Source organism: Mesoplodon bidens (genome assembly GCF_964165515.1).
Source record: "Mesoplodon bidens genome assembly, chromosome: 9".
NCBI lineage: Eukaryota > Metazoa > Chordata > Mammalia > Artiodactyla > Ziphiidae > Mesoplodon > Mesoplodon bidens.
The window spans coordinates 13,247,674-13,275,554 of NC_138166.1; the positions used below are offsets into that span (position 1 = coordinate 13,247,674).

Below are 27,881 nucleotides of genomic sequence, written 5' to 3' on the forward strand. Positions count from 1 at the left end.
TAATCTAGTATCGCCTGGTAATTGTTTTTTTAATGACAGCTATAATACGGCAAAACAGAGCAACAAACACCAATGATAATAGTTGTGACCACTTTAAATTGAGGTGGTTTATTGTGCAATTACAGGTTTCCCCTGCTACCCAAAAGTAGAGCGTTCCTATGAAAACTTTCTTAAGCAGAAATGGCAGTAAAGTGAAGAAGCAGTTACCTTAGGACACATCTTGCAAACAGATGCACAAAATCCATTTAGATGAAGCACAGGTGCTCACCAGCACAGTTCAAAGCGATGGCGGCTCTATGCTGAGATGCTGAGATGCTGAGTATAGTTCCCGGCAGAGGAGATTGGTGGTGCCACTCTCCCTACTTAGGGGGCATGCCGCCTCTATAAGTGTTCGCTACAAAACAGATGCTTTTCGCCCTTTTTTGTAAAAGCGAAAAGCCCCTTGGGATTTCTTTCAGTTAGCAAAAACAGGTACTAACATAGGTCTTTCGTAAAAGCCAAGTGGCGTAAAGTGAACTTTTGAAAAGCAGGGGACACCTGTAATAGATACAGGACATTTTTTGTAGCACCTGATACATTTACCAGGTGAGCTGATTTTCCACTGCTTGCAAATCTGCAAGTATGGTTGGTTTCTGAAAACATAGCACAGCAATTACAGCAGTTAAATGATTAGTACTCAATAGGAATAATAGCCCTCCTAATCATAATACACTTCATAGCAAATATCCAACCACAGAGAAAATATTTCATGTGAGAGTTACAGATATGCCACTCACCAGGAAGTGAAATAAGCATTTGAGCAAAAGATCAGTCAATCTTAAAAACAACTGAAAGCGGTGAAGCCTCTCTTAGGCTCTTTGGAGCCAGAAGTCCCCATGTCTTCCAAGGGCCCCAAGCACCTTTAATGGTAAGAATTAAACTGGGACTCCCAGGCAGGGTGGACTTGAGAGTTTGCTTTCTTAATGCTCTTCCTTAAACACTTGGCGAGGGTCTTGCAAAGATTTGATATGTAGCATCACTGCCATCCAGTCTCTCTCTTAGGAATTCATTGCCTTTGGGATCAGCAACATCTTCTCTGGATTCTTCTCTTGTTTTGTGGCCACCACTGCCCTGTCCCGCACCGCCGTCCAGGAGAGCACTGGGGGAAAGACACAGGTATGTAACAGCGGTGTCGTAATATCCGTCTAGAATGATAGTAAGAATGAGTCAGGGGAATGGTGGCTCAGGAAGGCTTGCACAAGAACTCAGCAGGACGATTAGCCTTTGAGAAAAGAGAAACTTGTACTTCCTGGTCTGATTGCACCCGGGGTCTCTCCGTCTCCTTGACGGTGATCCATCCCCTCCCCGAAAAACTCTTCCACAGCGACATTTATGGTTTTCTGATGCAGCAAGTCTCCAACCATTTTGTGTCAGTGTTCAGCTGGCAGATAGCTCCACTTACTTGCTTTTCCAGGGACGATAACAGTTGACAAGGAATCAGTCATGAAGAATGCTGATTTTTACCAATTTGTTATCTGGGGATAGAGAAGGCCTAGTAAGAGCACTCTGTGGCTTCATGAGTTATTCTATTTTCATGAAAATGAAAAGCTGTCTATTTACATTTCCTTTACAAGGATCAGGAGCTTCGTCCAGAGGCGTTGGGTCCCACAGAACAAGTTTGCTAGCCAAGGATATTTTTGTTGTAACATTTTGGCATTTTTTCCCGAGCAAGACTTTTGTTCCTAAAATTCTGAATGTGGGTTTCATCTTGCCTTTTAAATGTGGTTTTTAAGTTGTTGCCTTCCCCCAAACCAGCATCCAAGTTAATCTCTGGAAAACTCCTCCTTCAGTGGGCCGGAAAGCTCAGGAGCTGTTCTCAGGCCATTCTTTCCAGCAGGACATGAGTCAGCTAAGCCAAACCGAGTAGATGGGGGTGAGGGGCAGCTCAGGAATTGTGTTTCTGTTATGCCTGGAGAGTTTTCTCATCCCAACACAGAAAGAACTATTATTTAAGAGTAAACAGTACATTGAGACTATAAAGGAGAACAACAAATCCAAAGTGAATAGGGTAACACACACACACACATACACATACACATACACATACATACATACACACACACATACATACACACACATACATACATACACACACATACATACACACACACATACACATACATACATACACACAGAGAGAGTCTTCAAGTAGGGTTTTTTAAGGTAGAGACACTTACAAATAAGTACAAAAGAGAGAAACTGAGAAAATGAGTGACTCCAACAAGGAAGTTGCCCAGGGGGGAGCCTGAACTGTCCCCAAGGTGCCCATGATGCTCCTTTACCATTTATAAAAGATCTTGTTGACAGTGTGAGAAGAACTGGCCTCTTCCAGTTTCTTGGCTCCCGTCCAACAAAAATTTAGTCTAAATTTGCAGAATTTTTCTGTTTAAAATTGAGTTTTCTTGACTTTTTTCTGCAAACATTTCCAGCTTTGTGAGAGCAAATAAAACAATACAGCCTCAAACAGGAAGCATAACTAGAGATCTGTGGTCAAGGGGAAGAGGTTGGAGGTGATTGCCAGAGTTGTACCTATGGTTCAGGGGGTGGCTGTCAGCAGTGAAATTTTCTGCTGCTTCCACTGGAGATGGGGCCCTGATAAGCTCTCCAGGGCACATGGCTGTAAGTGGGTGCAGGCATATCCCCAAGTGCTGATGTCCATTCTCTGCTGTTACTTCCAGACTGAAATGGGCACAGTCCCGTCCATCCTTCCCTCCCCTCCTAAGAATGCCCATGTAAAGTGATTCCTTGGCAGAGGGTTTGGGGATAATGGTGTTCTGGTAAGCTAATACCCACTGCCACACACTGGCGTGTATTATATTTAGGAATGAAGGATGCCAGGATTTCAGTACTGAAGAATGAAACAAGCAGAGAAATAGCTTGATATTTAATTACTGAAATGTACACTAAGTTCTGGGATTAAAAGTCTAAGTGTCTGGACTGAAATCCAGGGACTTGTGACCAACTAAACTGGCAAGTCTTCTCCTGTTGGGTGGCTTCTCATGTTTTTTTTCACGTTGGAGCCTCAGTTTCCACATCTATGCAATGGGGATAATAATTGTATCCACCTCACAGCGATGTTGTGAGGATTAAATAAGAAAATGTTTATAAAATCCTGGCACTTGTAAATGTTTGATGGTTCCGGTTATAAACTTCTCAAGGTAAGAATAGTGCCTTAGTATCTATGATACATATGTTGTACCTGACACATAAGAAGCACCCGGCATGTATTTGCTGAATGAATGAACAGAATCATAAGTGTTAGTGGACATCAACTGTTTTCAACACATCTACAGATTGTAGAAGAGTTCAACATTGCAACCTGTTCTTTCTCTCACCCCCATCTGACTCCTACTGATTCATGAAAAAGTAATTCTGATGACAAACTATTCCCTAGCTCTGGTTACCCTCTCACTTAAGAGAAGAATTAATTCTCTAGTAACTGAATCTGCTCATAGATATGAAATCTACAGCATTTCCTGCAAAATAAGTAATTTTCCTTTATAAATTAAGTACAAGTAATGGGTTCCCTCACAGATTTTAAAATAGTAACCAAAATTAGTCTTGGTCCCCATAATTGGAGGCTAATTATTTCCTATCCTCAGTGAGCAGGTGGCCACCCTCCTGGCATGAGTTGGGCAGCTGGCTGTGGTCCCTGTCCCCAAATCTCCATCCCTCTCACCAATCCACAGAGCCCTACATCCACAGTGAGATGCACGTGGCTCATGATAGACAATGAATGTTGGTTAAGTAATTGCATTGAAGAAAGGAGGGAAGGAGGGAGGAAGGATACCAGCTCCTCTGCTTACATAGGAGAGGGGAAAGCTCACCAAGGTACTGGGAACCCGGAGGTGTGGTGCTGGGAGTTAACAAATTGCCTAGAAAAGGGGATCTGGCTGGACAGAGCAGACTTTTCTGTACGTCATATACATAATATTGCCTCAGTCTGGCCTAAGTATCCTCTGAATACGACTGAGCAATTTGCCAGCTGGACTGAATGAGCGTGGATATGAAATTCCTTAAGTTTTCGGACTTTTAATTTCTATTGGCTTTATGTGTCTCCTTGAAGGCAAACATCGTGCACTAGGCAGTACTTGGGCCCAGGGCAACCTTCTCTGCTGCTTCCTCTCTGGTTGCTTTGCTTCTGGCTCCCTGTCTCCTCTCCTTTGTTTCAGAGCTACTAGGCTTCACCTCGGCCAGGCCCCAGCTGTCTCAGCAGAGAACCCATTGGTCATCTAATCACAACAGAGAGTAGTCCCCACCCCCCCAGCCTCTCTCCTAACTAGTTACGGATCTTAGGAGAGCTTTTTTGCCAGCGAAGGTAAAGTTTCTGAAGCTTCCTTGACCCCTGCTACTGCCCACCCTCACTCGGGCTGCTTGTGGGGCAAAGCTCTGAGCCTGCATCCGTGCAGCTGTGGGAGGATGCGGGAGACATGGTCCCACCTCTCAGCAGGCTAGTGTGGCATTCTGAATCTGCAGAAAGACTGGTAAATTTATTTTCTCTGAGATTATCATGGCAACCATGTATACAAAGTGTTATCTGAATTGTTACCAGGTTGCTGACTCAATAATGCAGCAGAATCAGTTATGTGCTATGAGAATTTATTTCCCAAGAACATTACAAGGACCTGTTGTCCGGGAAGGGGGGTGGGCCCTGTTTCCTCGAATGGCAAATGACTAGAAGTCTGGCCTCTTGAATTGACACCAAAAGTATATGTCTGTAGTGTATCCAAGTGCAATCCAGGCTTTACTCTAGCAGACTCAGGGTCCACATTTTCTTTAATTTCTCTGCCATAGCTACTAAATGTATGGTTTTAGCCAATAATTCTCACTTGTCTCAACAGTATTGAGCAGAAGGGGGGAAGTTGAGAAGTGTCACGTGTGCCCATGAACAGGCTCTTGCACGCATGTGTCCAGCAAGCACATGTCCAGAGGGGGCAGGACGGACCCTGGTTATGGGACACGTATGTCTTTCAGGTTGCCGGCATCATCTCGGCTGGGATTGTGATGATTGCCATCGTTGCCCTGGGGAAGTTGTTGGAACCCTTGCAAAAGGTATAACACTGCTTCTCGCCACCCCGATTACATACGTCCCCTTCACTGCTCTGCCAGCCGAGAAATAACGGGGGATTTAGAAGTCATCACGTGGAAAACCATTCCCCTGAATAACCCAGCCTTCCCTGTCTCTCTTGGCAGTCGGTCTTGGCAGCTGTTGTAATCGCCAACCTGAAGGGGATGTTTATGCAGGTGTGTGACATTCCTCGTCTGTGGAGGCAGAATAAGACTGATGCTGTAAGTCACTTACCATCCATTTTTCTCTGAAATAAGAATTGCTTCTCATATGCTTCTTGCCATATTATTACATCCCCTTATCTCCTAAGTCTTACTTGCATTTTGGGAACCAGAGCAGAAATTAGAATTTTGTGGATAAGCCAAAGCTGGGAAGTCTTCCACATGAGCTGTGATTTGTGAAGGTCCTGTATCTCTGGGAAGATCCATTTCCGGCAAGAATCCCATATGAGCTCCTTTGTATACCCTTGGCCTTCTAAGGCCAAAAAACAAACAAACAATTTTTTTTTAAAACCCTCTAATTTAGAAAGCCAAACAAAACAAAAACAAAGGAAAAACAAAAATGGAAACCCCACGTTGATTATAATTTTGATTAACGTAACCTTTACAAGTCTTCTGAGGGATTGTTAGGAAAAAAAAAAAAAAAGAAGCTAAACCCTTCAGAGTTCTGCCCTAATTTAAACCAGAACAGATAAAAAGAATGGGAAAACTCCCTATATATCTATATGGAAAGATCTCCAAGACAAACTGTGAAGTAAAAAAGAGACCAGTGCAAAATGGAGGAGTGTGTATAACACACCAAAATAAGGGAAAATAATACATGCTTTGTAGTTATATTTGCTTGTATTTGCCAAAAGAAATGCTGGAGAAAAGTGTGCACATGTGTGTACACACACAGAAATAAATGAGGACACAAGAAAGGAGCATCGTTGGGAATGGATGGAGAAAGGAGAGAGTTACAACCGAGATTTTTCACTGCACACCTTTTTTTTTTTTTGGGCCGTGCCACGCAGCATGCCAGATCTTAGTTCCCGACCAGTGATCAAACCCGTGACCCCTGCAGTGGAAGTGCAGAGTCTTAACCACTGGACTGCCAGAGAAGTCCCACTGCACACCTTTTCAATACTAATTTTATTTTGAACCATGTCAATATATTACCTATTCAAAAATTAAATGTAAGAATATTTAAATGGAACAGCTGGCCTTTACTGGAAAGGGCAATTTCCACTTCCACTTAAAGTATGCAATGAAGTCAGAATATTTTCAACGCTGTAATTTGTTTGTGGACAATTGATCTTATTTTTACAGGTAATTGCTCACCTGATGGTACCTGATGACTTAACATAATTCCTTTCATTTCCATGTTTTCCTAGGTTATCTGGGTGTTTACGTGCGTAGCATCCATCATTCTGGGGCTGGACCTCGGTTTACTAGCTGGCCTTATATTTGGATTTCTGACTGTGGTCCTGAGAGTTCAATTGTGAGTAATATAAGATCCAGGTTATCGATAAACAGGACAACACACCCTGAGATTTCTTATATTTCTTTATTGTGATAAATACAATAAAAGCACTCCCTTTCATAATAGTTACTATATATTGAGTGCTTCTACAAATTAAGCGTATGGTGCTTTACACACATTATCATATTTAGTCTTCAAAAAAACCCTGTGAATAGGTTTCACTCTCCTCATTCTAGTAAGATAACTGAAGCTCAAAAAGGTTAAGAACCTTCCCCAAGATCAGCTAGTCAGTGGCAGAGACAGGATTCGAACCCAGATGTATCTCACCCCAAAATCTATGCACTTATTCACATGCTCTACTGCTATGCTCTCCTCCAAGTCATGGTAAGACTAAAAGATACATGATTCAGCAAAAGACTGAAGTTGCTGTGTAGTTTCTTTTCAAAATGAGATAATGTCTGAGAGGCACTGGTCCCAAGCCTTGTAGCTCATTTTCTTTTGAAGCTAGTAACCCAGAAGTTATGTAACAACCCAGAACAGGAGACTTTAAAACAGTTGACTGTAGCCAAAATTCATTCAAATCTGCCAAATAAGGTATGTACCCAATAAGCCATACCAATTATGCGAAGTAGACATAATTAGGTCATCTGCAGAGTGAAAGCAGCAAGGACACAGTTCAAAGTAATGGAAAACAACCTGTGAGGCAGCCGAAAGGTGTATGTTTTTTCATTTTGTTTTGTTTTGACTTTAAAAGATTTTTTTTATTAAAAAAAAATCTTTTTTTTGGCCGCGAGGTTGACGGGATCTTAGTTCCCCAACCAGGGATACACAGGCCCTCGACAGTGAGAGTGCGGAGTCCTAACCACTGGACCGCCAGGGAATTCCCTTGTTTTGACCCTTGAGAGGTCTTTGGTAGATGCCCTTCTGGGTCTATGGAATTGTCTGAACAGAGAGCAGAAGCGTGCTTCTCTCCTTCCTCAAAACTTCTGTTATCTTCCCAGACTTCTGGTCCCTTCTTTGCCTGCGCTTGGGCCATGAAGGAATACGAAACCTGGGGAAACCTCAACACGGATGTCTTCCTAGCATAAGTCCACCTTTCCCGTTCCACCAACCAATTCTCCTTCCCTCTCTCCTTCCCTCCCCCGGCATGTTAGAGCCTACCCAAAGGCTTGTGTTTACTGCTTCAGCACCCTTAAATGGTTGCCTAAGGGCCCGAAAGAGTTCACAAGCATCCAAAGTACCCAGTGTGCTACCGGGGAACACCTCAGAAACTCTCCTTGGAAGAGAGTTTGTGCCCTGGATGCCTCCGTGTTTACTTTTACTTGTGTGAGTGTGATTGGGGGAGAAGGGTTTTGTAGAGAAAGACTCTACAGTTTCTAAGCTTTAAGTTAAAAATCAGCCCTGCACAGCAAGCTGAGGAAAATCGGTGGCACCGTTTAGCTGCAGATTTGGTAACGAGGCTTTGAGCCAACAAAAAGCAGTATCCTCCACAGTATTTAATTTCCAGTCATTATAAGGCTGATCCAGAGAGCACATTGCTGAGAGTACCCTAAACAGACATTCTTTCTTCAGGAACTGTATTTAGCATATGTCCCTAGTCACACTTGAAGAATCATGGAATTTATGTGATTGCATCAGAAACAGGAAGTCAACAGTCTGGTGGAAGGGAAGGACGTATGTCTGGTCCTCCCAGGCTCCTATTTCTATGAAATGAGACTAATTTGATCAGTGCAGACTCTCCGTACTTCATCAGGAAGTTGCTATAACTCACAAGTAAGTTCTAGGCACCATGCCAGGCAATGAAGACCCATGGGTTAAAGATAGAGGCTGTGCTCCTTTTCCCTCCAGGGCCTTTTTGAACTTCTCTAAACAGTTTACTCACCAGTAAAAATGAGGATAATACTGCTGATCTTTCAGGGTTATGGTAGGGCTCAAATAAGATTTAACATGTGTGAAAGCTCTTTGCTTATCCTATAAAGTCATACACATATGAAAGTATGATGCTCATTACTTCTTGCAGGCATCAGAAATGAGGCACACTTCCTTCTTCTCCCCGAATCCTACACAAACACCGGCTGTTCACTTCAGAGTTAGCTACCGGAAAATGTCATCTGCGATAAAGACAGAGTCCAAAAACACCCAAATTATGGGCTCTTTAGTATCTGTCATTTCTTCTAACTTTTTTTTTTTTTTTTTTTTTTTGCGGTACGCGGGCCTTTCACTGCTGTGGCCTCTCCCGTTGCGGAGCACAGGCTCCGGACGTGCAGGCTCAGCGACCATGGCTCACGGGCCCAGCCGCTCCGCGGCATGTGGGATCTTCCCGGACTGGGGTACGAACCCATGTCCCCTGCATCGGCAGGCGGACTCTCAACCACTGCGCCACCAGGGAAGCCCTCTTCTAACTTTTTATTCAAAATATGCCTGTTCCAAAAAATTCTGACCTTAATTTTTCTTCTTTCAGTCCCTCATGGAACAGCCTTGGAAGTATCCCTAGCACAGACATCTACAAAAGTACTAAGAATTACAAAAACGTAAGTGCCTTTGTGAGACATTGGCTGGACTTGGGTTTGCTAAGCTGGATTTTCAGGGGTTGCATATTTCTCTTTCAGTATGTTAGGGATAAGGTAGCCAAAAAGGGAGGCTACTTCTGTTGGGAAAGTCCAGAAGTCCACTGGGGGGGTGTCAGGAAAACTTTCGATCCAATGTGCCCTCTGATATCCTAAGCTTATGTGAATTTTGTCCATGCTAGTTAAAATGTCATTTTAATGTCAAACCATTGTACAGGGAATTTTTTTTTAAATAGGCAATTCAATTATTTCCAGAAGTTGAGCCAAAATTCTATTCCTCTGAGCGAAGGGTGTCAAAAGACACAAACTTCCAGGTATAAATAAATAAGTCATGGGAATGTAATGTACAGTGTGAAGACCATAGTTAATAATACTGTATTGCATATTTGAAAGTTCCTAAGAGAGTAGATCTTAAAAGTTCTCATAACACAAAAAATTTTGTAACTATGTATGGTGACAGATGTTAACTAGACTTATTGTGGGGGTCATTTTGCAATGTATACAAATATCAGGTTGTACACCTGAAGCTAATATGTCAATTATAACTAAAAAAAAAAAAAAAAAAAAGACAGCACCTCAGAGACCTCTAGGACAAAATCAAACATATATTGTAACAACATTCCCAAAAGAGAAGAAGAGGAAAAAAAAAAAAGACAAAATATTGAATAAGTATCAAAACTTTCCCAAATTTGAGGAAAACCACAATGTACAAATCCAAAATGCCCACTGAACCCAATTAATGTACACACAAAAATCCACACCTAGAAACGCTATAGTAACACTGCTGAAAGCCAAGATGTTAACAGCAATTTTTTAAGCAGCAAGAGGAAAAAAATTTCTCTTTCTCTGCTATGTTATCCTTATCCTCTATGACACTGTCTGAAATCCCTGTAAGATTTTCTTCATTCAATTCTAAGAAGAGACGTTCATGTTCTCTGTCACAAAGAACTTTATTTGACATTTTTCTCTATCCTTGGAATTGGAAGAAATAATATATAATACAGAAAATAAAAAATGAAGAAAATAAATATTCCACTGATAAGCTTATGTTCCCTGCAAATAAGAGTGCTTAGTGACCACCAGAAGGAACAAACATGAAAAAGCAGAGAAAGAAAGAAAATTCAAAGGGCGGTCCAAGATGGATTCTGGAACAGGAAGATTCTGAACTCACCTCCTCCTATGGACACACCAAATCTACAGCTACATATGGAATAATTCTCTCTGAAAAAGAATGGATAACTAGCTGAACAGCTCCTCCACAACAAGGGATAAAAGGGCCACATCGAAACAAGTAGGAGAGGCAGGGATGCAGTCTCGCCAAAACCCACCCCTGGCTCCGCGTCCCACAAGAGGAAGGAATGTCCTAAGTTTGGAGCTACTCCCTGAGGAGCAAGGGGTTTGTACTCCACATCCCTTGAGACCTGCACCAAAGCATCGAGGCCCCCAAAATGTCTGGTTTTGGAAACAAATAGGGCTTACATTCAGGGGCCCCGAGGGGACTGTGGGAATGTGAGATACTCCTTTGGAGGGGCTCACATGTGGGCTCACTCATCCTGGGACCCAGCACGAAGGCAGCAGTTTGAAAGTCCCTGGACTATATGTGAAGGAGATTCATTTGCTAATCTTAAAGCATCTGCCAGAGGGGCAAGGACCACTTGGGACTTGCTTCAGGGATGGAGGCACTGGCACGTGTCATTTTTGCGCTCTCCCTGTACCTTGCTAGTGTAGGCGGGTGCACCCAGGCACAACCTCAATAAAGCCACAGGTCTGCTCCGCTCCCAGCACTCTTCTTTTGCGTCGCTAAAGGTGCAGCATGCCCCACCCTCAGCACTCTCCTGCAGCCATGCTAAAGCTGGTAGGTGAGCACAGTCCACACAAGGAACCCCCCTTGGTTGTCTGGCCCTGGCGGCCCAAGGGTCTTGCATGCCTGGGCCCCACAGGACTATAACAGTTGGAAAGATAGTTCTGGGCAGGCTACCACACCCAGGGTACTACAGAGATAGCAGACAAAACATACCCCAGTCCACCTGTGAAAAAGGCCCATTTATTTACCCTAGAGCTTTAACCTGAGTGTCAGGCTTCAGGTTTGCCACGCATATAGAGGCTACAGAAATGCTCTCAGGCAGTGTAGGCAGGGAGACATCATTCTCACACCCTCCCTTGGCCTCACCACAGCTTGTGGTACCTCCCAGAAAGGAGTTCATCTGACGCTCCAATTTTTGCAACCATCACCCAGGAGACACCTCCAAGTCTCCTGAGATCAGTAATTGTGGTTCCACAAAACTGTATATATTTGCATACTTTAAAAGCTGCTGCCTGAGGATCTGGCTTCCAATCAGCCTGAAACTAGATGCTGAATGAGATCCCTCCCCTTGGAACACTGACAGGTCTTGGCACACCCTCAACAACTGGGGCCTATCAGAACTAAACCAGGCTAGGGACTTCCCTGGTGGCGCAATGGTTAAGAATGCACTTGCCAATGCAGGGGACACGGGTTCGAGCCCTGGTCCAGGAAGATTCCAGATGGCGTGGAGCAACTAAGCCCATGCGCCACAACTACTGAGCTTGCGCTTTAGAGCCCATGAGCCACAATTACTGAGCCCACAAGCCACAACTACTGAGCCCACATGCCACAACTACTGAAGCCCATGAGCCTAGAGCCCGTGCTTCGCAACAAGAGAAGCCACCGCAATGAGAAGCCCGTGCACCACAGTGAAGATAGCCCCCACTTGCCGCAACTAGAGAAAGCCTGCGCTCAGCAACAAAGACCCAATGCAGCCAAAGAATAAATAAATAAATAAATAAATAATTTAAAAAATAAACCAGGCTAATTAGACAAGCACAAAGGTTTGAGAGACACCTAAGAGCTAGGGCAAGTTTGAACAATAAGGTTCATCTCCTACATATGCCACTCCTTCAAGACTAGAAGACTAGAATAGGTAGCCATTTTGCCTAACACATAGAAACCAACACAGAGAATCAAGCAAAATGAGGAAGAAACAGAGGAATATGTTCCAAATGAAAGTACAAGAAAAAATTTCAGAAAGAGACTTCAGTGAAACAGAGGTAAGTAATGTACCTGATAAAGTGTTCAAAGTATGGTTATAAAGGTACTCAGTGAATTCTGGAGAAGAATGGATGACCACAGTGAGTACTTCAACAAAGAGATAGAAAATATAGGGCTTCCCTGGTGGCGCAGTGGTTGAGAATCTGCCTGCTAATGCAGGGGACACGGGTTCGAGCCCTGGTCTGGGAAGATCCCACATGCCGCGGAACAACTGGGCCCGTGAGCCACAGCTACTGAGCCTGCGCATCTGGAGCCTGTGCTCCAGCAACAAAAGAGGCCTCGATAGTGAGAGGCCCGCACACCGCGATGAAGAGTGACCCCCCGCTTGCCACAACTAGAGAAAGCCCTCGCACAGAAGTGAAGAACCAACATAGCCAAAAATAAATAAATAAACAAATGTGGGTTTAAAAAAAAAATTAAAAAAAAGAAAATATAATAAGAAAGTACCTAACAAAAGTCAAGAGCTGAAGAATACACTAACTGAACTGAAAAATACACTAGAGGGGTTCAACAGCAGACTAGATGAAGCAGAAGAATGGATCAGCAACCTAGAAGACAGGACACTGGAACTGACCCAAGCAGAACAGCAAAAAGAAAAAAGAATTTTAAAAAGTGAGGATGGCTTAAGGGACCTATGGGGCAACATCAAGCAGAATAACATTCACATTTAGGAGTCCCAGAAGGAAAAGAGAGAGACAGAAAGGGGCAGAGAACCTGTTTGAAGAAATAATGGCTGAAAATGTCCCTAAACTGGGGAAGGAAACATTCAGGTCCAGGAAATACAGAGATTTCTAAATAAGATGAACCCAAAGAGATCTATATCAAGACATTATAAATAAAATGTCAAAAGTTAAAGATAGAGAATCTTAAAGACAGCAAGAGAAAAATAACTTGTTACATATAGAGGAACCCCCCTAAGATTATCAGCTGATTTTTTAGCAGAAACTTTGCAGGCCAGAAGGAAGTTGCATAATATATTCAGAGTGCTGAAAGGACAAAACTTCCAACCAAGAAAACTCTACCTGGCAAGGTTGTCATTCAGAATTGAAGAAGAGATAAAGTGTTTTCCAGACAAGCAAAAGCTAAAGGAGTTAATCACCACTAAACCGGCTTTACAAAAATGTTAAAGGGATTTCTTTAAACTTAAAGTGTAAAAATTCCATCCAAAAGCAGCAGAATACACATTCTTCCCAAGTGCAGGTGAAACATTCTCCAGGATAGATAATATGTTAGGCTAGGTCACAAAACAAGTCCAACCCATTTAAGAACATTGAAATCATACTAAACATCTTTTCTGACCACTATGATGTTAAACTAGAAATTAATTACAAGAAGAAAACTGAAAAAAATGACAAATACATAGAGATTAAACAACATGCTATGAACAAACAATGGGTCAATGAAGAAATCAAAGGGGAAATAAAAAATTACCTTAAGACAAGTGAAAATGGAAATACAACATTCCAAAATCTATGGGATGCAGCAAAAGAAGTTCTAAGAGGGAAGTTCATAGCAATTCAGGCCTACCACAGGAAACAAGAAAAATCTCAAATAAACAATCTAACTTTACACCCAAAGGAACTAGAAAAAGAACAAACTCCTGTTAGAGGAAAATTGAGGACTGCTGCCCAGCTTCTCTGAGCAATTGTCAGTCAGCTCCTAGCTGAATAGCCAAAAACTTAACTGAGTATTTAAGGCATGAAATGGTTTAACCTCAGAAAAAAAATTTTTTTTTTAATGCTAGATTGAAGAACCTGAAGGAGTGAAGATTCTGAGATTTTCTAGTCCTATTTTTTACGGGAATGTTGATGGTTTAAAAAAATGTATCAAGTCCACAGTAAGTATTTTATCCCTAGAAATCTAGTTTCTAACTTCCTTTGAGACTTCATTCATTCTACAGGTATTTAAGGGGCTCAAACATGGGCATAAGGTCCTATACCCTGTTCCCTTTGTACAGGGCATTAAGAATTATAACATCCTTGCCCTCAAATGACTTTCAATCTATTTGGGAATAGGAACAAACAATAATAACACATATGTTAAAATTCAGGTAGCAATAACTATGCTGGACAAAACCACTAGAGGTGTCTCCAGGCAGACTTTGAGTAAGTTCCAAGTAAGTAGTATAGACAGTAAGTGTTAAGATTTCATGGAAGTGAGTGATCCAAGTTAGGTGGACTGATCAGGCTTTGTGTGGCGGTTAGGCAGAAGGAAGGAGATTATGGCAGGTGTTTGGGAACTATATGAGCTGAGAGGAAAATGTGGAAATGTGAATTGGGCAGGGGGTGGGGGAGGGGGGCAATTGGAATAAAGGGTAAAAAGTATAAGTGGAATAGATAAGCAGGAAATTCTGGTCTTGAATTCCATGCTATACTTCGAAGTTGGAGTTTGCCTTTAGATCAGTGTTTTCCTGAAGTTCAAAGGAATGTTCATAGACTTTGCAACAACAAGGGCTTTGTCATATCAGGCAAATTTGGAAAACACAGACTTAAAGCTAAAAAGGTTATTTTTTTCTTTTTTCTTCTTCTTCTTTTTTTTTTTTTTATTGTCTTGGAGTCTTCAATATGCTACTGCCTTCCCTGAATCTCTGGGTGGGTGGGTTAGGGTGGCTCGGTAGTGGAGACCTCCATCGGACCTCAGAATTTCTTTTCTGGCAGGATACATCAGCGAATAATACCACTTGAGAAATAGCCTTTCCAGATAAAAATTGCCATTAATGAGCATTAGGAACCAGACATTTTAACTAACTTGACATTTTTTTCCAAAGGTTGGATTTGATGCCATTAGAGTGTATAATAAGAGGTTGAAAGCACTGAGGAAAATACAGAAACTCATCAAGAAAGGACAATTAAGAGCAACAAAGGTGAGGCAACATCATTCTTTCCCCTCTGAAATTCTCTCGTTTCTCAGGTGAAATAAAAGCAGTTAGACTGTCTAAAATTAAATATACCCTCTTTGGTACCCAGATGTGTACAAGCAGATGACATAAGTATGATGGAGAACAGCTGAGTTGTTCTTTTAGGAGAGAGGGAAGGGGAGAGAATAAAATGAAATCAGCAGGGCTCCTTGGAAACAAAGGGTGAGATTTTTTTTTTCTATCATGAAATAAACCTTATTTTTACTGAAAGGAACAAAACAAGTGCTAATTCAATGCCAGAAAATTACTCACAACAGAAGGCACAGAAAATTACTCACAACAAAGTTCATAAACTTTTAGAGCTACAGTAGTTAACCTTTTATTCAAACTCTCTTGTCAATGTATCTCTTAGCTAAGTTCTACAATCTTCCAGAAATCAAGCATTTCCTCTCTCCACTGTTCTTCCATTTTTCTTTCTAGAGAACATCAGAATTTGGGCTGAGGTAAACCTTATTCCCTAAGAGTTTATCCTCTTGATATTTTGCTTACCAAGAAGCAGTTTGTAGAACTTTTAAGTCATTTTAGATTAATTGTTGAAAGACATCCCAAATCATTAGTAACTGAGTTGGCAGTGTTTTTCTTTGTTTAGAATGGCATTATAAGTGATGCTGGTTCATTGAATAATGCTTTTGAGCCTGATGAAGACATTGAAAATCCAGAAGAATTTGATATTCCAACCAAGGAAATAGAGATTCAAGTGGATTGGAATGCTGAGCTTCCAGTCAAAGTGAATGTTCCTAAAGTGCCAATCCATAGCCTCGTGCTTGACTGTGGAGCTGTCTCTTTCCTGGATGTTGTTGGAGTGAGATCATTGCGTGTGGTAAGGTTCCGGTGTTTTGAATTACATATTTGGAGCTTTGGCAATAGTAAAATGATATAGGTTTCCTGGTCTTGCAAAAGGATGATTGATTGCATGGGCTCTGTAATTTTTCTAGGGGAATGCTTTTGCAATAGAGTGTATTACTTTAAAGCACAGGCTGTGGAGCGGGACTACCTGGGGTTGAATCCTGGCTCTACCACTTACTAGTGGTGTGACTTTGGGCAAGTTGCTTAATCTGTCTGTGCCTCAGTTTCTCCATCTGTAATGTGGGGATAATGATGGTACCTACTTCATAGGGTTGTGATGAGGATTAAATGAGAAAAGTGAAGGGTGTCTGGCACATAGTCACACGTCAGCAAATATTAACATTTATTATGTTTTATTTTTCTGAGAATATATATGACATGGAATATGAAAAGAAAGGAAAATGGGCAAAAACTTGTGTTCAGTATTATGTTTTTATTTGTTATGCAAAGAGCAGCAGAATGAGAAACATGGTAGGACTGGAAAAGCCAGGCATTATCAAGGTTAGATCAGCAGGAAGCAGGTCAGGCATCTAGGAAGTCAAAGAGTTGAGGAGCATGCAGGACAGAAACATTCATATCAGAAACCAGGTATGCAAGCTCAACTTCAGTGATTCTTCTAACATATAGGTGTGCAGTGCCACACGTGTGCCAAGCACTTGGCCAGGCACAAGAAGCTAATTGTGAAATAGCCATGGTCCCTACCCTCATGGGACTAAGCAGTCTAAGGGGCAAGGCAAATGTTAAGTAATCTTTCAAATAACAATTGCATTAAGTCCTCCAAAGCAGACTAACTGGATGTCAACTTGACTGGGAGTGTCAAGTTTAGGTGAAGCTTCAGGAAGGTAGGTATCAAGAGGATTGGGCAGAAAAGTAGGCAGGTTCAAGGGAGAAACAATCAGGTATAATAATACCAAACTACCCTCAACTGAGGTTTAGCTTAGCTGGGGCTTCTTGGTACCTCTGCAAGGGGAGGAAATGATTCCAGGGTGCAGGTACTAGGCAGGTCAGGTAGAAGAGTGATTGACAAGAGTGCGAGAATATGCTGATAGGTTCTATTCCAGGTCTTAGCAGACCTGGTTATTGGCTCATTTGAGAACACACTCTTGTTCTTCTTTGTGCATTTCACTCTAGGCATTGGCTCAGATCCACCATAGATTGTGTTGACCAAAGGATTTAATGAATTACTTTGAGGAAAAGTCAAGATATTTAATGCCAGAATATTTTCTGCACCTAACAAATAGTTGCTTTCAAGTGCTATAATGACAATTGTGAAAACTCCAAACTTTATACTTGCATAGATGCCTTGATCTTTTTTCCCCAGAAACTTCAAGTTCTGTTTTATTATTGTCCATAGGTCTTGTGTCTTGATTCTTTTAAACTTTTCATTTTGAGATAACTGTAGATCCCCATGAAGTTGTAAGAAATAATACAGAGAGATCCTCTGTATCCCTTACCGAGTTTCTTTCAGTGCTAACGTCTTGCAAAACTATAGTACAAAATCACAATCAGAATATTGACACTGCTACAGTCAAAATACAGAGGTCAGTTTTTACATTTGGCATCTGGTGGCCACAAATCCATACCCGTATCGCTTCCACTCAAAGATATAAACTCATAGTCTTCTTTCCAACCAGCAGAGGCTGCATTAGGAAGCCTCCTGTACTCCTTTCTTTCTTTCCTTCCACAAATATTTATGGAGCACTTCTGTGCTATCCAGTGCTGTTGAGCGCTGGATGTTGCCACCTCTTGAGATATGGTCTTTTCATCCTAATCATCATCACTGTATGTTGAAAACCTCTATGGTTTTCCAATTTCCAATAATGAACTTGCTTCAAACTCCTGATTCACCATGAAAGTGTTGGAAGTTTCTCCCGAGCAAGTAATTGAATGCTACTGAATTATGGGCAGATAAAGTTACTCATTGTTACAAATTCTCCTTTTTAAATTTTTAGATTGTCAAAGAATTCCACAGAATTGATGTAAATGTGTACTTTGCATCACTTCAAGGTAAATGCATATACGTACATATCTATCTATAAGACTTTCCCCTTAAGCCCTTTCTCCTACCTTGGAATGTGAGTACATGATGTCCAAAGGCCTTTTTTTCAAAAACAATTTTTATTGTGGTAAAAGATGTATAACATAAAATTTGCCATTTTAGTCACATTCAAGTGTACAATTAATTCAGTGGCATTAAGTAATTCACCATGTTGTGGAATCATCACAACTGTCTTTTCTTTCTTTCCTTTGTTTTTTTTTTTTTTTTGGTCAGTATAAAATTTATTACTGAGATATTTTGCACTGCTTGCTTCTGTTCACATCTTTGAGATACAGTGTGTATTTTACATTTACTGCACATTTTTTGTTGTTGTTGTTAATTTTTGAGTTTTAAAAATATTTCTTTTTTTAATTCAAGTTTAGTTAATTTACAACATTTTATTAGTTTCAGGTATATAGCATAGTGATTTAGTATTTTTGCCGATTATACTCCATTATAAGTTATTACAAGATAATGGCTATAATTCCTTGTGCTATACAGTATGCCCTTGTTGCTTATCTATTTTACACATAGTAGCTTGTATAAAATAGATTGATCTATTAATCTCATACTCCTAATTTGTCCCTCCTCCCTTCCCCCTCCCTTTTGGTAACCACAAGTTTGTTTTCTATATCTGTGGGTCTGTTTCTGTTTTGCATATACATTCATTTGCATTTTTTTAAGATTCCACATACAAGTGATATCATAAAGCATTTGTCTTTCTCTGTCTGACTTATTTCACTAAACATAATATTCCCTAGTTCCATTCATGTTGCTGCAAGTGGCAGAATTTCATTCTTTTTTACGGCTGAATTATATTTCATTTCATATATGCCACATCTTCTTTTTTTTTTATTGGACTATAGTTGCTTTACACTGATGTGTATGACACATCTTAATCTAATCATCTGTTGATGGGCACTTGGGTTTCTTCCATGCTATTGTAAATAAAATAGGACCTAATTAAACTTAAAAGCTTTTGCACAGCAAAGGAAACCATCAACAAAATGAAAAGACAACCTACCAAATGGGAGAAAATATTTGCAAATGATGTGACTGACAAGGGGTTACTATCCAAAATATACAGACAGCTACAAATAACAAATGCTGGAGAGGCTATGGAAAAAAGGGAACTCTCCTACACTGTTGGTGAGAATGTAAGTTGGTGCAGCCACTATGGAAAACAGTATGGAGGTTCCTCAAAAAACTAGAGTTGCCATATGACACAGCAATCCCACTCCTGGGCATATATCTGGACAAAACTATAATTCAAAAGGATACATGCACCCCTATGTTCATAGCAGCACCATTCACAGTAGCCAAGACATGGAAACAACCTAAATGTCCATTTACAGATGAATGGATAAAGAAGATGTGGTACATATATTCAATGAAATACTACTCAGCCATGAAAAAGAATGAAATAATGCCATTTGCAGCAACACGGATAGACTTACAGATTATCATGCTAATTGAAGTAAGTCAGAAAGAGAAAGATAAATACCATATAATATCACTTATATGCAGAATCTAAAATATGACACAAATGAACCTATCTACAAAACAGAAACAAACTCACAGACATAGAGAGCAGACTTGTGGTTGCCGAGGGGGTGGGGGAGGGATGGATTGGGAGTTTGGGATTAGCAGATGCAAACTATTATATAGAGAATGGATAAACAACAAGGTCCTACTACATAGCACAGAGAACTATATTCATTATTCTGTGATAAACCATAATGGAAAAGAATATAAAGAATGTATATATATGTATAACTGAATCACTTTACAGCAGAAATTAACACAACATTGTAAATCAACTATACTTCAATTAAAAAAAGATGAAAAAAAGCATACAGACACCTCATACAACTCAATATCAAAAAGCCAAACAACCCAATAAAAAAGTGGGCAAAAGACCTGAACAGACATTTTTCTAAAGAAGACATACAGATGGCTAACAGGCACATGAAAACATGCTCAACATTGCTAATTATTAGAGAAATGCAAATCAAAACAACAATGAGATACCACCTCACATCTGTCAGAATTTCTATCATTAAAAAGTCTACAATTAAAAATGTTGGTAAGGATGTGGAGAAAAGGGCCCCCTTGTACACTGTTGTTGGGAATGTAAATCGGTGCAGCCACTGTGGAAAACAGTATGCAGATTTCTCAAAAAACTAAAAATAGAAGTACCATAGGATCCAACAATTCTACTCCTGGGTATATATCTGGAAAAAAATGAAAACACTAATTCAAAAAGATACATGTGCCCCAAAGTTTATCACAGCTATCTATTTTCAAAAATTTCATTGCCACAAACAGAAACTCTACCCATTAAATAATCACTCTGAAGGTCTTTTTGAACCTAGAAAGATCACTTCCAGTTTGTACCACAGAGCTGGTAATGCATGGAAACCTATGTCCTGACAGCAGTGCAGGATCAGTGAAGAAAAACTGTCATGGGGAGAGCAGAGCTAGAGATGACTTAGACCCCTTAGAACTAGAGGAACTTCCAGGGTATGAGTCTGTGTCTGTGTATGTACAAGTGTGTGTGGGAAAATACTAGTGCTTAGGCTGAGTTCTCTAGAAGCAGAGCCTGGGCTTCCCTGGTGGCGCAGTGGTTGAGCGTCAGCCTGCTGATGCAGGGGACACGGGTTCGTGCCCTGGTCTGGGAGGATCCCACATGCTGCGGAGCGGCTGGGCCCGTGAGCCATGGCCGCTGAGCCTGCGCGTCCGGAGCCTGTGCTCCGCAGCAGGAGGGGCCACAGCAGTGAGAGGCCCGCGTACCGCAAAAACAAAACAAAACAAAAAAACAAACATAATGGGGGCCTTCCCTGGTGGCGCAGTGGTTGAGAGTCCGCCTGCCGATGCAGGGGACACGGGTTCGTGCCCTGGTCCGGGAAGATCCCACATGCCGCGGAGCGGCTGGGCCCGTGAGCCATGGCCACTGAGCCTGCACGTCCGGAGCCTGTGCTCCGCAATGGGAGAGGCCACAACAGTGAGAGGCCCGCGTACCGCAAAAAAATAAATAAATAAATAGAAGCAGAGCCTGAGATAAGGATTCTTGCATAAGTGATTTATTGAGAGAGTACAGTGGAAAATTCATGAAGGTGTGAGGGCAACAGGATAGGGCACGGGGAGGAGACGAAGACATGGCTTCAGAATCTACTTAGTCTGACTTCACAGGGAACACACACCAAGAAAAGCACCAGATGGTTACCCTTCCTTGAGGGGAAGGGGGCTGGCCGGCCCTTTTACCTCTGGATCAGTCAGTCCGTGGCTGCAGGCCACCCGAGGGAGGGGGTGTGACCTCCCAGGCCTTTTCAGGTGAGACAGCTCCCACTGGCCAAAGAAAGTTCTCCAGAGAAGGGCACAGCTGTGAACAGCAGCCAGACTCATAGTAGCTGGAGGATAGGAAAAAGGGACGTGGCTGGGAAACACCACCATCTACTACAACCAGTTATGGTATCACTATTCCATGTGCTACTGGAAAAGAAACTCTGTCTAGAGCAGGATCCCATTTTGGAAATGAGAAAAAGGAATTAAAAGGAGTAGGTACAAAAACTTAGCACTGGTTGATGTTGTAAAAATAGCTTTTCCTAGAGACTAACAAAACATTATCTCTTTCTTTTGAAGATCATGTGATAGAAAAGCTGGAGAAATGTGGTTTCTTTAATGATAACATCAGAAAGGACATATTCTTTTTGACTGTCCACGATGCTGTCCTCCATCTCCAGAACCAGGTGAAATCCCAAGAGGTTCAAGATTCCATTTTAGAAACGGTAAACAGTGAATCTTTCTACATATGTATCTTTCCTAAACTACCATGATTTCTGTAAATGGCAAAAATTCCACAAATCTAGGTTTGAATCCCAGCCCGGTGGGATTTTAAGGCATCTACTTAACTTTTCAGAGCCTTAGTTTTCTCGTTAGTAAAATGGGAGTAAAAACATTTACCTTGCTGGGTACATATGAAGACTAAATGTGAGAGTTTATAGGAAAACACCTGGTATTAGGTAGTACAATGTTAGTTCTACAATGTATGGGTTTACTAATAAAAGTAGGCGTTAGCCGTAGTGACTTTTTAGAATATAGGCACCGAATCTTGGATCTTCTGTGATTTGTGTATAAAATGCAATTTAGGGCTTTCCTGGTGGTGCAGTGGTTAAGAGTCTGCCTGCTAATGCAGCGGACATGGGTTCGAGCCCTGGTCCGGGAAGATTCCACATGTTGCAGAGCAACTAAGCCCGTGCTCCACAACTACTGAGCCTGTTCTCTAAAGCCCGCGAGCCACAGCTACTGAGCCTGCGTGCCACAGCTACTGAAACCCACCTGCCTAGAGCCCATGCTCCACAACAAGAGAAGCCACCGCGATGAGAAGCCCGCCCACCGCAACGAAGTGTAGCCCCCATTTGCTGCAACTAGAGAAAGCCCTTGTGCAGCAAGGAAGACCCAATGCAGCCAAAAATAAATAAAATTTTTTTAAAATGCCATTTAAATTCTCAGCAGTCTGGAAACTCTTGATTATCTATCTATCTATCTATCTATCTATCTATCTATATATATATATATATTTTTTTTTTTCTTTTTTGGCTGCACTGCACGGCTTGTGGGATCTTAGTTCCCTGACCAGGGATCAAACCCATGCCCCCTGCAGTGGAAGCATGGAGTCCTAACCACTGGACCACCAGGGAATTCCCTAGCAATGTCTTCAAATAGGATCTGTTAGGTCATAAGTGATTTTTGAAAAAGAAAAAAAAAAAAAAATGAAAGCCATGAATCAGCCCAGAGTTTATTCCTCACAAAACAGGATAGACCCTGATTTTCCACAGGCCTCCTTATTTTGTCATTTCTCCTGTAAAATACCCAGGAGAGTTGAGCATTCTGATGTGGGTCATTGGGCTGGGCCTACTGCCTGGTACAAGAACCTCATCTCTCATGGACTTTCTCACTGTGAATTTGGGAAACTAAAACAAATGCCTATAAAAATAACAACAATAATAATTATTCTGGTGACACAGACAACTATATTTTAAATTGCTTTCCCTTTTTTCTAAGAGTGGGATAAGCAGATTCTTACTGTAGATTGGAAGTTAATATTTGAAGTGAAACTAAGTTGGAAAACAATAATACATTATGCTTTTTACCTATTGTTAGTGGAAAGATTGTTCTGCTTAATGCTGCTAGAGAATATACTAGTCCTAAATACCAAGATGTGGATCTTAAATACAAAAAAAAAAAAAAAAAGGCGCTACATGCAAGATGCTCAGCTTTGAAAACTCATAAACCTTTTAAAAAAAAATCGAACTTAAAGTTCTCTAACCCACAGGTAACAACAAAGCAAGATCATATAACAAGAACTGGGTTATTTATTTGTGAGATTAAAAGTAGCTAAAAAGCACTCTGAAATGTCACTCTTGCCTTGATATACATTTAGAGTGGCTTTGAGAATACATACCCTTTATGCATAAGACAAAGTCCAGATTGTTACTGGTTTCCTCTGTGTGGAAGATTAAATTACATACTATGGCTAAAAAGCAGAACTTTCCTGAACAACTACTTGGTTCATAGATGTTGGTTTCCATTTCCAATAACATTAATTCCCATCCAATTCAACTTGAGACTGTTTATGGCCATCACTCAAGGAGCCCTTCACTGGGCATTCATCGCATGCTCAGTGCTGTACCAAGTGCGCTTAGCTTGGCCATTGAAAGAAAACTACTATTGACTGCTGAATCATTTAGGCAGACAGGGTGACTTGTTAAGAGGCATACACTTCAGAGGTTGGGGAAGAAAGCTTCAAAGGAGGTTAGACAATGGAGAACTATACTAGTTCACACTTGAATGTGAAAAAAATGGTATAGGGAGAATTCTAAGTGGGAAATATAAAAGGACAGGAAAGTGGAAAAGGATTTTGAAGTATGTAGATTATAAATGAGAGGCACCAGCAAAGCTTCAAATCGTTTTCAGTGAAGTAGCAGGTGGGTTAATGCTATTACACCTCCAATAAATATTCTCCGTGTTCTCTTTGTCAAGATCACCCTCATCCGAGACTGTAAAGATCCTCTTGAATTAATGGAAGCAGAGCTGATTGAAGAAGAACTTGATGTCCAAGATGAGGTATGATCATTATGTTCATTCAAAGAAAATAATTTGGATTAAATAGAATAATACTTGTAGTATTAAAACTATTTGATAAAAACTATTCAGGGAAAAGAATTTTTTAGAAATACCAAGAGGATGGCTTGATATAAAGGGGAAAATAGGAAACAAGGGTTCTCCCTTGAAGACATAGTACCTGAGGGGACCTTTTGTCCCAGGCATACAAGCGTGATCAGCAACTGGAAGCAGCCAACACATTGGTCCTGATTTTATACCTAAGCCTCCGCATACCTTCTTTTCCAGAGACCCAAGGCCAGTGAGATAGGAGAAAGGTGAATGGAGGGAATTTTTAAACCAGGAGTTTCATAAGCTTCAGAAATAGAATGTAAGCAGTAGGAACCTCATGACTTTTCTTCATCTGACTGATGACGGCTTAAAAAAGAGACTGATTCTGTGTATTTCTGTTGCCACTGGGGCATCAGACTCTTCCTAGGAAACTTGACTGAAACTTACAGTATCTTACTGAACTTTGTGGCTCCATCGCTCAGTAAAATGGGACCAAGAAAAGAAGATCAAAGAATTTTAAAGTTGAAAGATGTCTAGAAATCAGTTAGCCCCACATTCTCGGCCATGCAGAAATCTCTCCTACCCCATCCTTAAGGATGTTTTCTGAGCTTTCGTGTGAACATTTCTAGACATTGCCAACTAGCAGCAAAAGGAGTTTGCTACATAGTTGAAGTCTCGGAGTGTTAGCTGTGCTTACAAACTAGATTCACCCTTTCTCTAATAATCATCCAGTGGACTGAGATCCTTTTGGTTGCCTTCTCTGCACAGTCCTTAAATATTTGAGAGCAGCTTTCATGTTTCCAACAGACTCTATCCTGGGTGAGACTCCTCCAGTTCCCTTTACTGTTCCTCATAGACATGAAATTTGTTAATTCTTCCCTGGTCAAGAAGGGGACATAAAACCCCAGATGGGGTCAACTATGACCTACCTTGAGTTCATCAAGATATTTACATTACTGCAACTTAAGAATGGGTTTATTTTCATAATAGCCACATCAAAATCTTTGCTTTTACTGAACAGGGTCAACTAAACACTTGGGCATTTTCACATGAACTGTGGTCTAGCTGGGCTCCCCATTTATATTTATATAATTGGTTTTGGCCCTAATGCAGAACTACATATTCTTCTGTTAGATTACAGCTTCCTGGTTCCGGTTTATTGACATTGTTTTGAATACTAAATCTTATCATCCAGCATATTAACTATGTAACCCCACTGGGTGCCATATGCAAATCTGGATAAACAGGACTTCTCTGCTGTATTCCAGGTCCTGATAAAAATGTGGAAAAGAATAACACTCAAACCCCAGTGATAAAATCAGGCAGTGAGGATGACAGGCAGAGAAGATTTTTGTGGAAGAAATACACTAAGTAGAGTGAAAATCAGGGGTTCCACATTTTAGCCCATCAGCTTGGTGAGGCCAGGAATTTCATTACTGAGCTGTGAAGTCCTTCCAGCTTCAGTAGTTTATGACTACAGATATAGGGCCAACTGAGTTGAGTGAAAACTCATATATCAAAACTGGAACTTAAGAAGTTGCCACACTATATAGAAGTATTTTTGATGTCACATAAAAGCATCATTCAGGTAGTGTTCCTGTAGATAGGGAAGCAGAGTGGTTTTCAGGGCCTGGGCTTTAGAACCAACAGACTTGAGTGCTGGCCCTGATTCTGCAACTTTCCAGCTGGGTAGCTTAGGGCAATTTACTTATCCTGTCTTCATTTTGTTTCTTCCTGTAAAATAGAAATAATAATACCTCACAGAGTTGCGACAATTAACGGGTACATGTGCAGTAATAAAACAGTGTCTTGTACATAGTAAGTACTCAAGAAATAGTAATTATTGTTTTAAAAATACATCCAATTAAAGTATGATGAGGTACAAAATTAAGTTTTTACCCTACTTTTATTGTGATGCTATACACCTAAGTAAATGTAAGCAACCAACACTACACAAACATATTTGCAAAAAAGATAAGGTAGACTTAAGGAGAATTCAGTTGCATCAACACTGTTTCCCCTTTGCCTCCACAGGCTATGCGAAGACTTGCTTCCTGAAACTGGGCTCAGGAGGTCGCTCTAAGCCAGGACTGCAAGGCAAATTTTACCCACCACGTAATTCTATGCAAATATTTTCTGCATTGACTATTTTCTTCAAACTTGAAACACTCATTCTTTTCCATTAGACTTTTTTAAATCTTTGATTTTTTTTAACCTCTTAACCACTGAAAGAAAAGCACTAAGATTGTTTCTAGGCTTTATTTATAAAATGAGTAGCTTACTTCTAAAATGTGCAAAATGGTGAAGAAAAAAATTTAGTAATGTCCAGGATCTGAGGATATTACGCTGCTGTCCCCCACGACAGATCTGCTGACAATGTTCATGTGGGTACACGTGTACCTCTGTGCAACTGGGGCAAGTGTCACCCAACACAGCCTCTGTGGGCAGGCAGGTGAGGCAGGAATGATTATCCTATAGAAAAATCTATTTCTGACTGACCTTGATACCCATGAGCTAAACTGATCACAGTGAGTAAAGGTTGAAATATAATTATTAATGTACTTACCAATAAATGCCTTTAAAAGCTCCCTTTGGTAAATGCATCAAAAAAACGTTTTAGAAATGCAAATTTGGTTAGTACTTAGTAATGTAGTATTACTATATGTGACCAGATATGTAACCAGAATTCAGAATAAAGGAAATGGTTCACTTAAAAGCTATAGAATTGGGCTGATACATTTTTGAAACACTGACCCAGAGAAGTGAAGTGATAAGATTACTGTGGTTTATAGAAATCACTTTTTCATATAATAATCAAGGATCACAAATAAGATCTAGTAAAATATATGGCACTATCTTTAGTTGAAAAATGCAGTTTTAATTTATCTTAGTTTATAGAAATGCTCATTGTGTAGAGTATATTTAAGTATGGTCTATTTAAAATCTAACATAAAATTTGTGTTATTTTGAACAAAAATCAATTTTGATGTTTATAAGACCATGGTGATTCAAACAAGTTTATGTTTTTCTTTAAAAATTTAGCATTATGTGAAGTGATCTTTAACTGAATTCTAAATACCTTCCAAAAAACATCTAAAAAGTGAACTGCTTATATATATATATGTATATATACACATGTATATATATACATATATATACTGATTGAGACAAAACATTCTAAGTGAACTCAATATCAAAGGAAAAAAGTTGGTTTGGAATACACACATTGAAAGTATATGTTTTTAAAAATCCATATGTTAAGCCCCAAAATATTTTTTACTTAACCTTTTCTGAGTGCCAACAATTTTCTAGGTATTGCATGTAATATTTAGGCTTTGGTGCTGTGGACTAGTCCCATGTATTTCACGCTGGAGTGAATGAAGTTGTACTTCTAGAGAAAAATACTCAGGTTCTCAACTGAGGCAATGTCTTAAGTTGACAGAGAATGATATTGCACCTTTGGCACAGATGTGTGAAATTCCCAAATATGTTTGGCTGTCTAAAGGCAGCTCGTCTTATCTCTGTTTTTCTTCTCAAATACTATCAGAAATAAAGTCTCTATCTACTTCTGCAGGAATATCATTAGTGATCATATCAAATTGCTTGACTAAAAGCATTATTTTCCTCCCTCCACCCCCATACTACATATCAGAATTTCAGTGAGTCGCAGTGTATTGTGATGTTATCATAGTCTTTTATGCTTA

At 40.6% G+C, this 27,881-nt stretch overlaps 1 protein-coding gene across 2 annotated transcripts in view; it reads left to right on the forward strand.

Annotated features, from left to right (window-relative positions):
- SLC26A4 (solute carrier family 26 member 4) overlaps nt 1–27,098 on the forward strand; it is a 41,403-nt gene extending 14,305 nt beyond the window's left edge. For both annotated transcript variants that reach the window (XM_081244086.1, XM_081244085.1), the window contains exons 6-17: nt 1,042–1,155; nt 5,014–5,091; nt 5,233–5,328; nt 6,480–6,586; nt 9,030–9,099; nt 13,947–14,039; nt 14,970–15,065; nt 15,709–15,939; nt 17,918–17,972; nt 21,646–21,791; nt 24,046–24,129; nt 26,212–27,098. In XM_081244086.1, the coding sequence (XP_081100212.1) occupies nt 1,042–1,155; nt 5,014–5,091; nt 5,233–5,328; nt 6,480–6,586; nt 9,030–9,099; nt 13,947–14,039; nt 14,970–15,065; nt 15,709–15,939; nt 17,918–17,972; nt 21,646–21,791; nt 24,046–24,129; nt 26,212–26,235 (1,194 nt within the window). In that variant the 3' untranslated portion in view covers nt 26,236–27,098. The remainder of the gene's footprint in view (nt 1–1,041; nt 1,156–5,013; nt 5,092–5,232; nt 5,329–6,479; nt 6,587–9,029; nt 9,100–13,946; nt 14,040–14,969; nt 15,066–15,708; nt 15,940–17,917; nt 17,973–21,645; nt 21,792–24,045; nt 24,130–26,211) is intronic.
- Nucleotides 27,099–27,881: the final 783 nt, after the last annotated feature.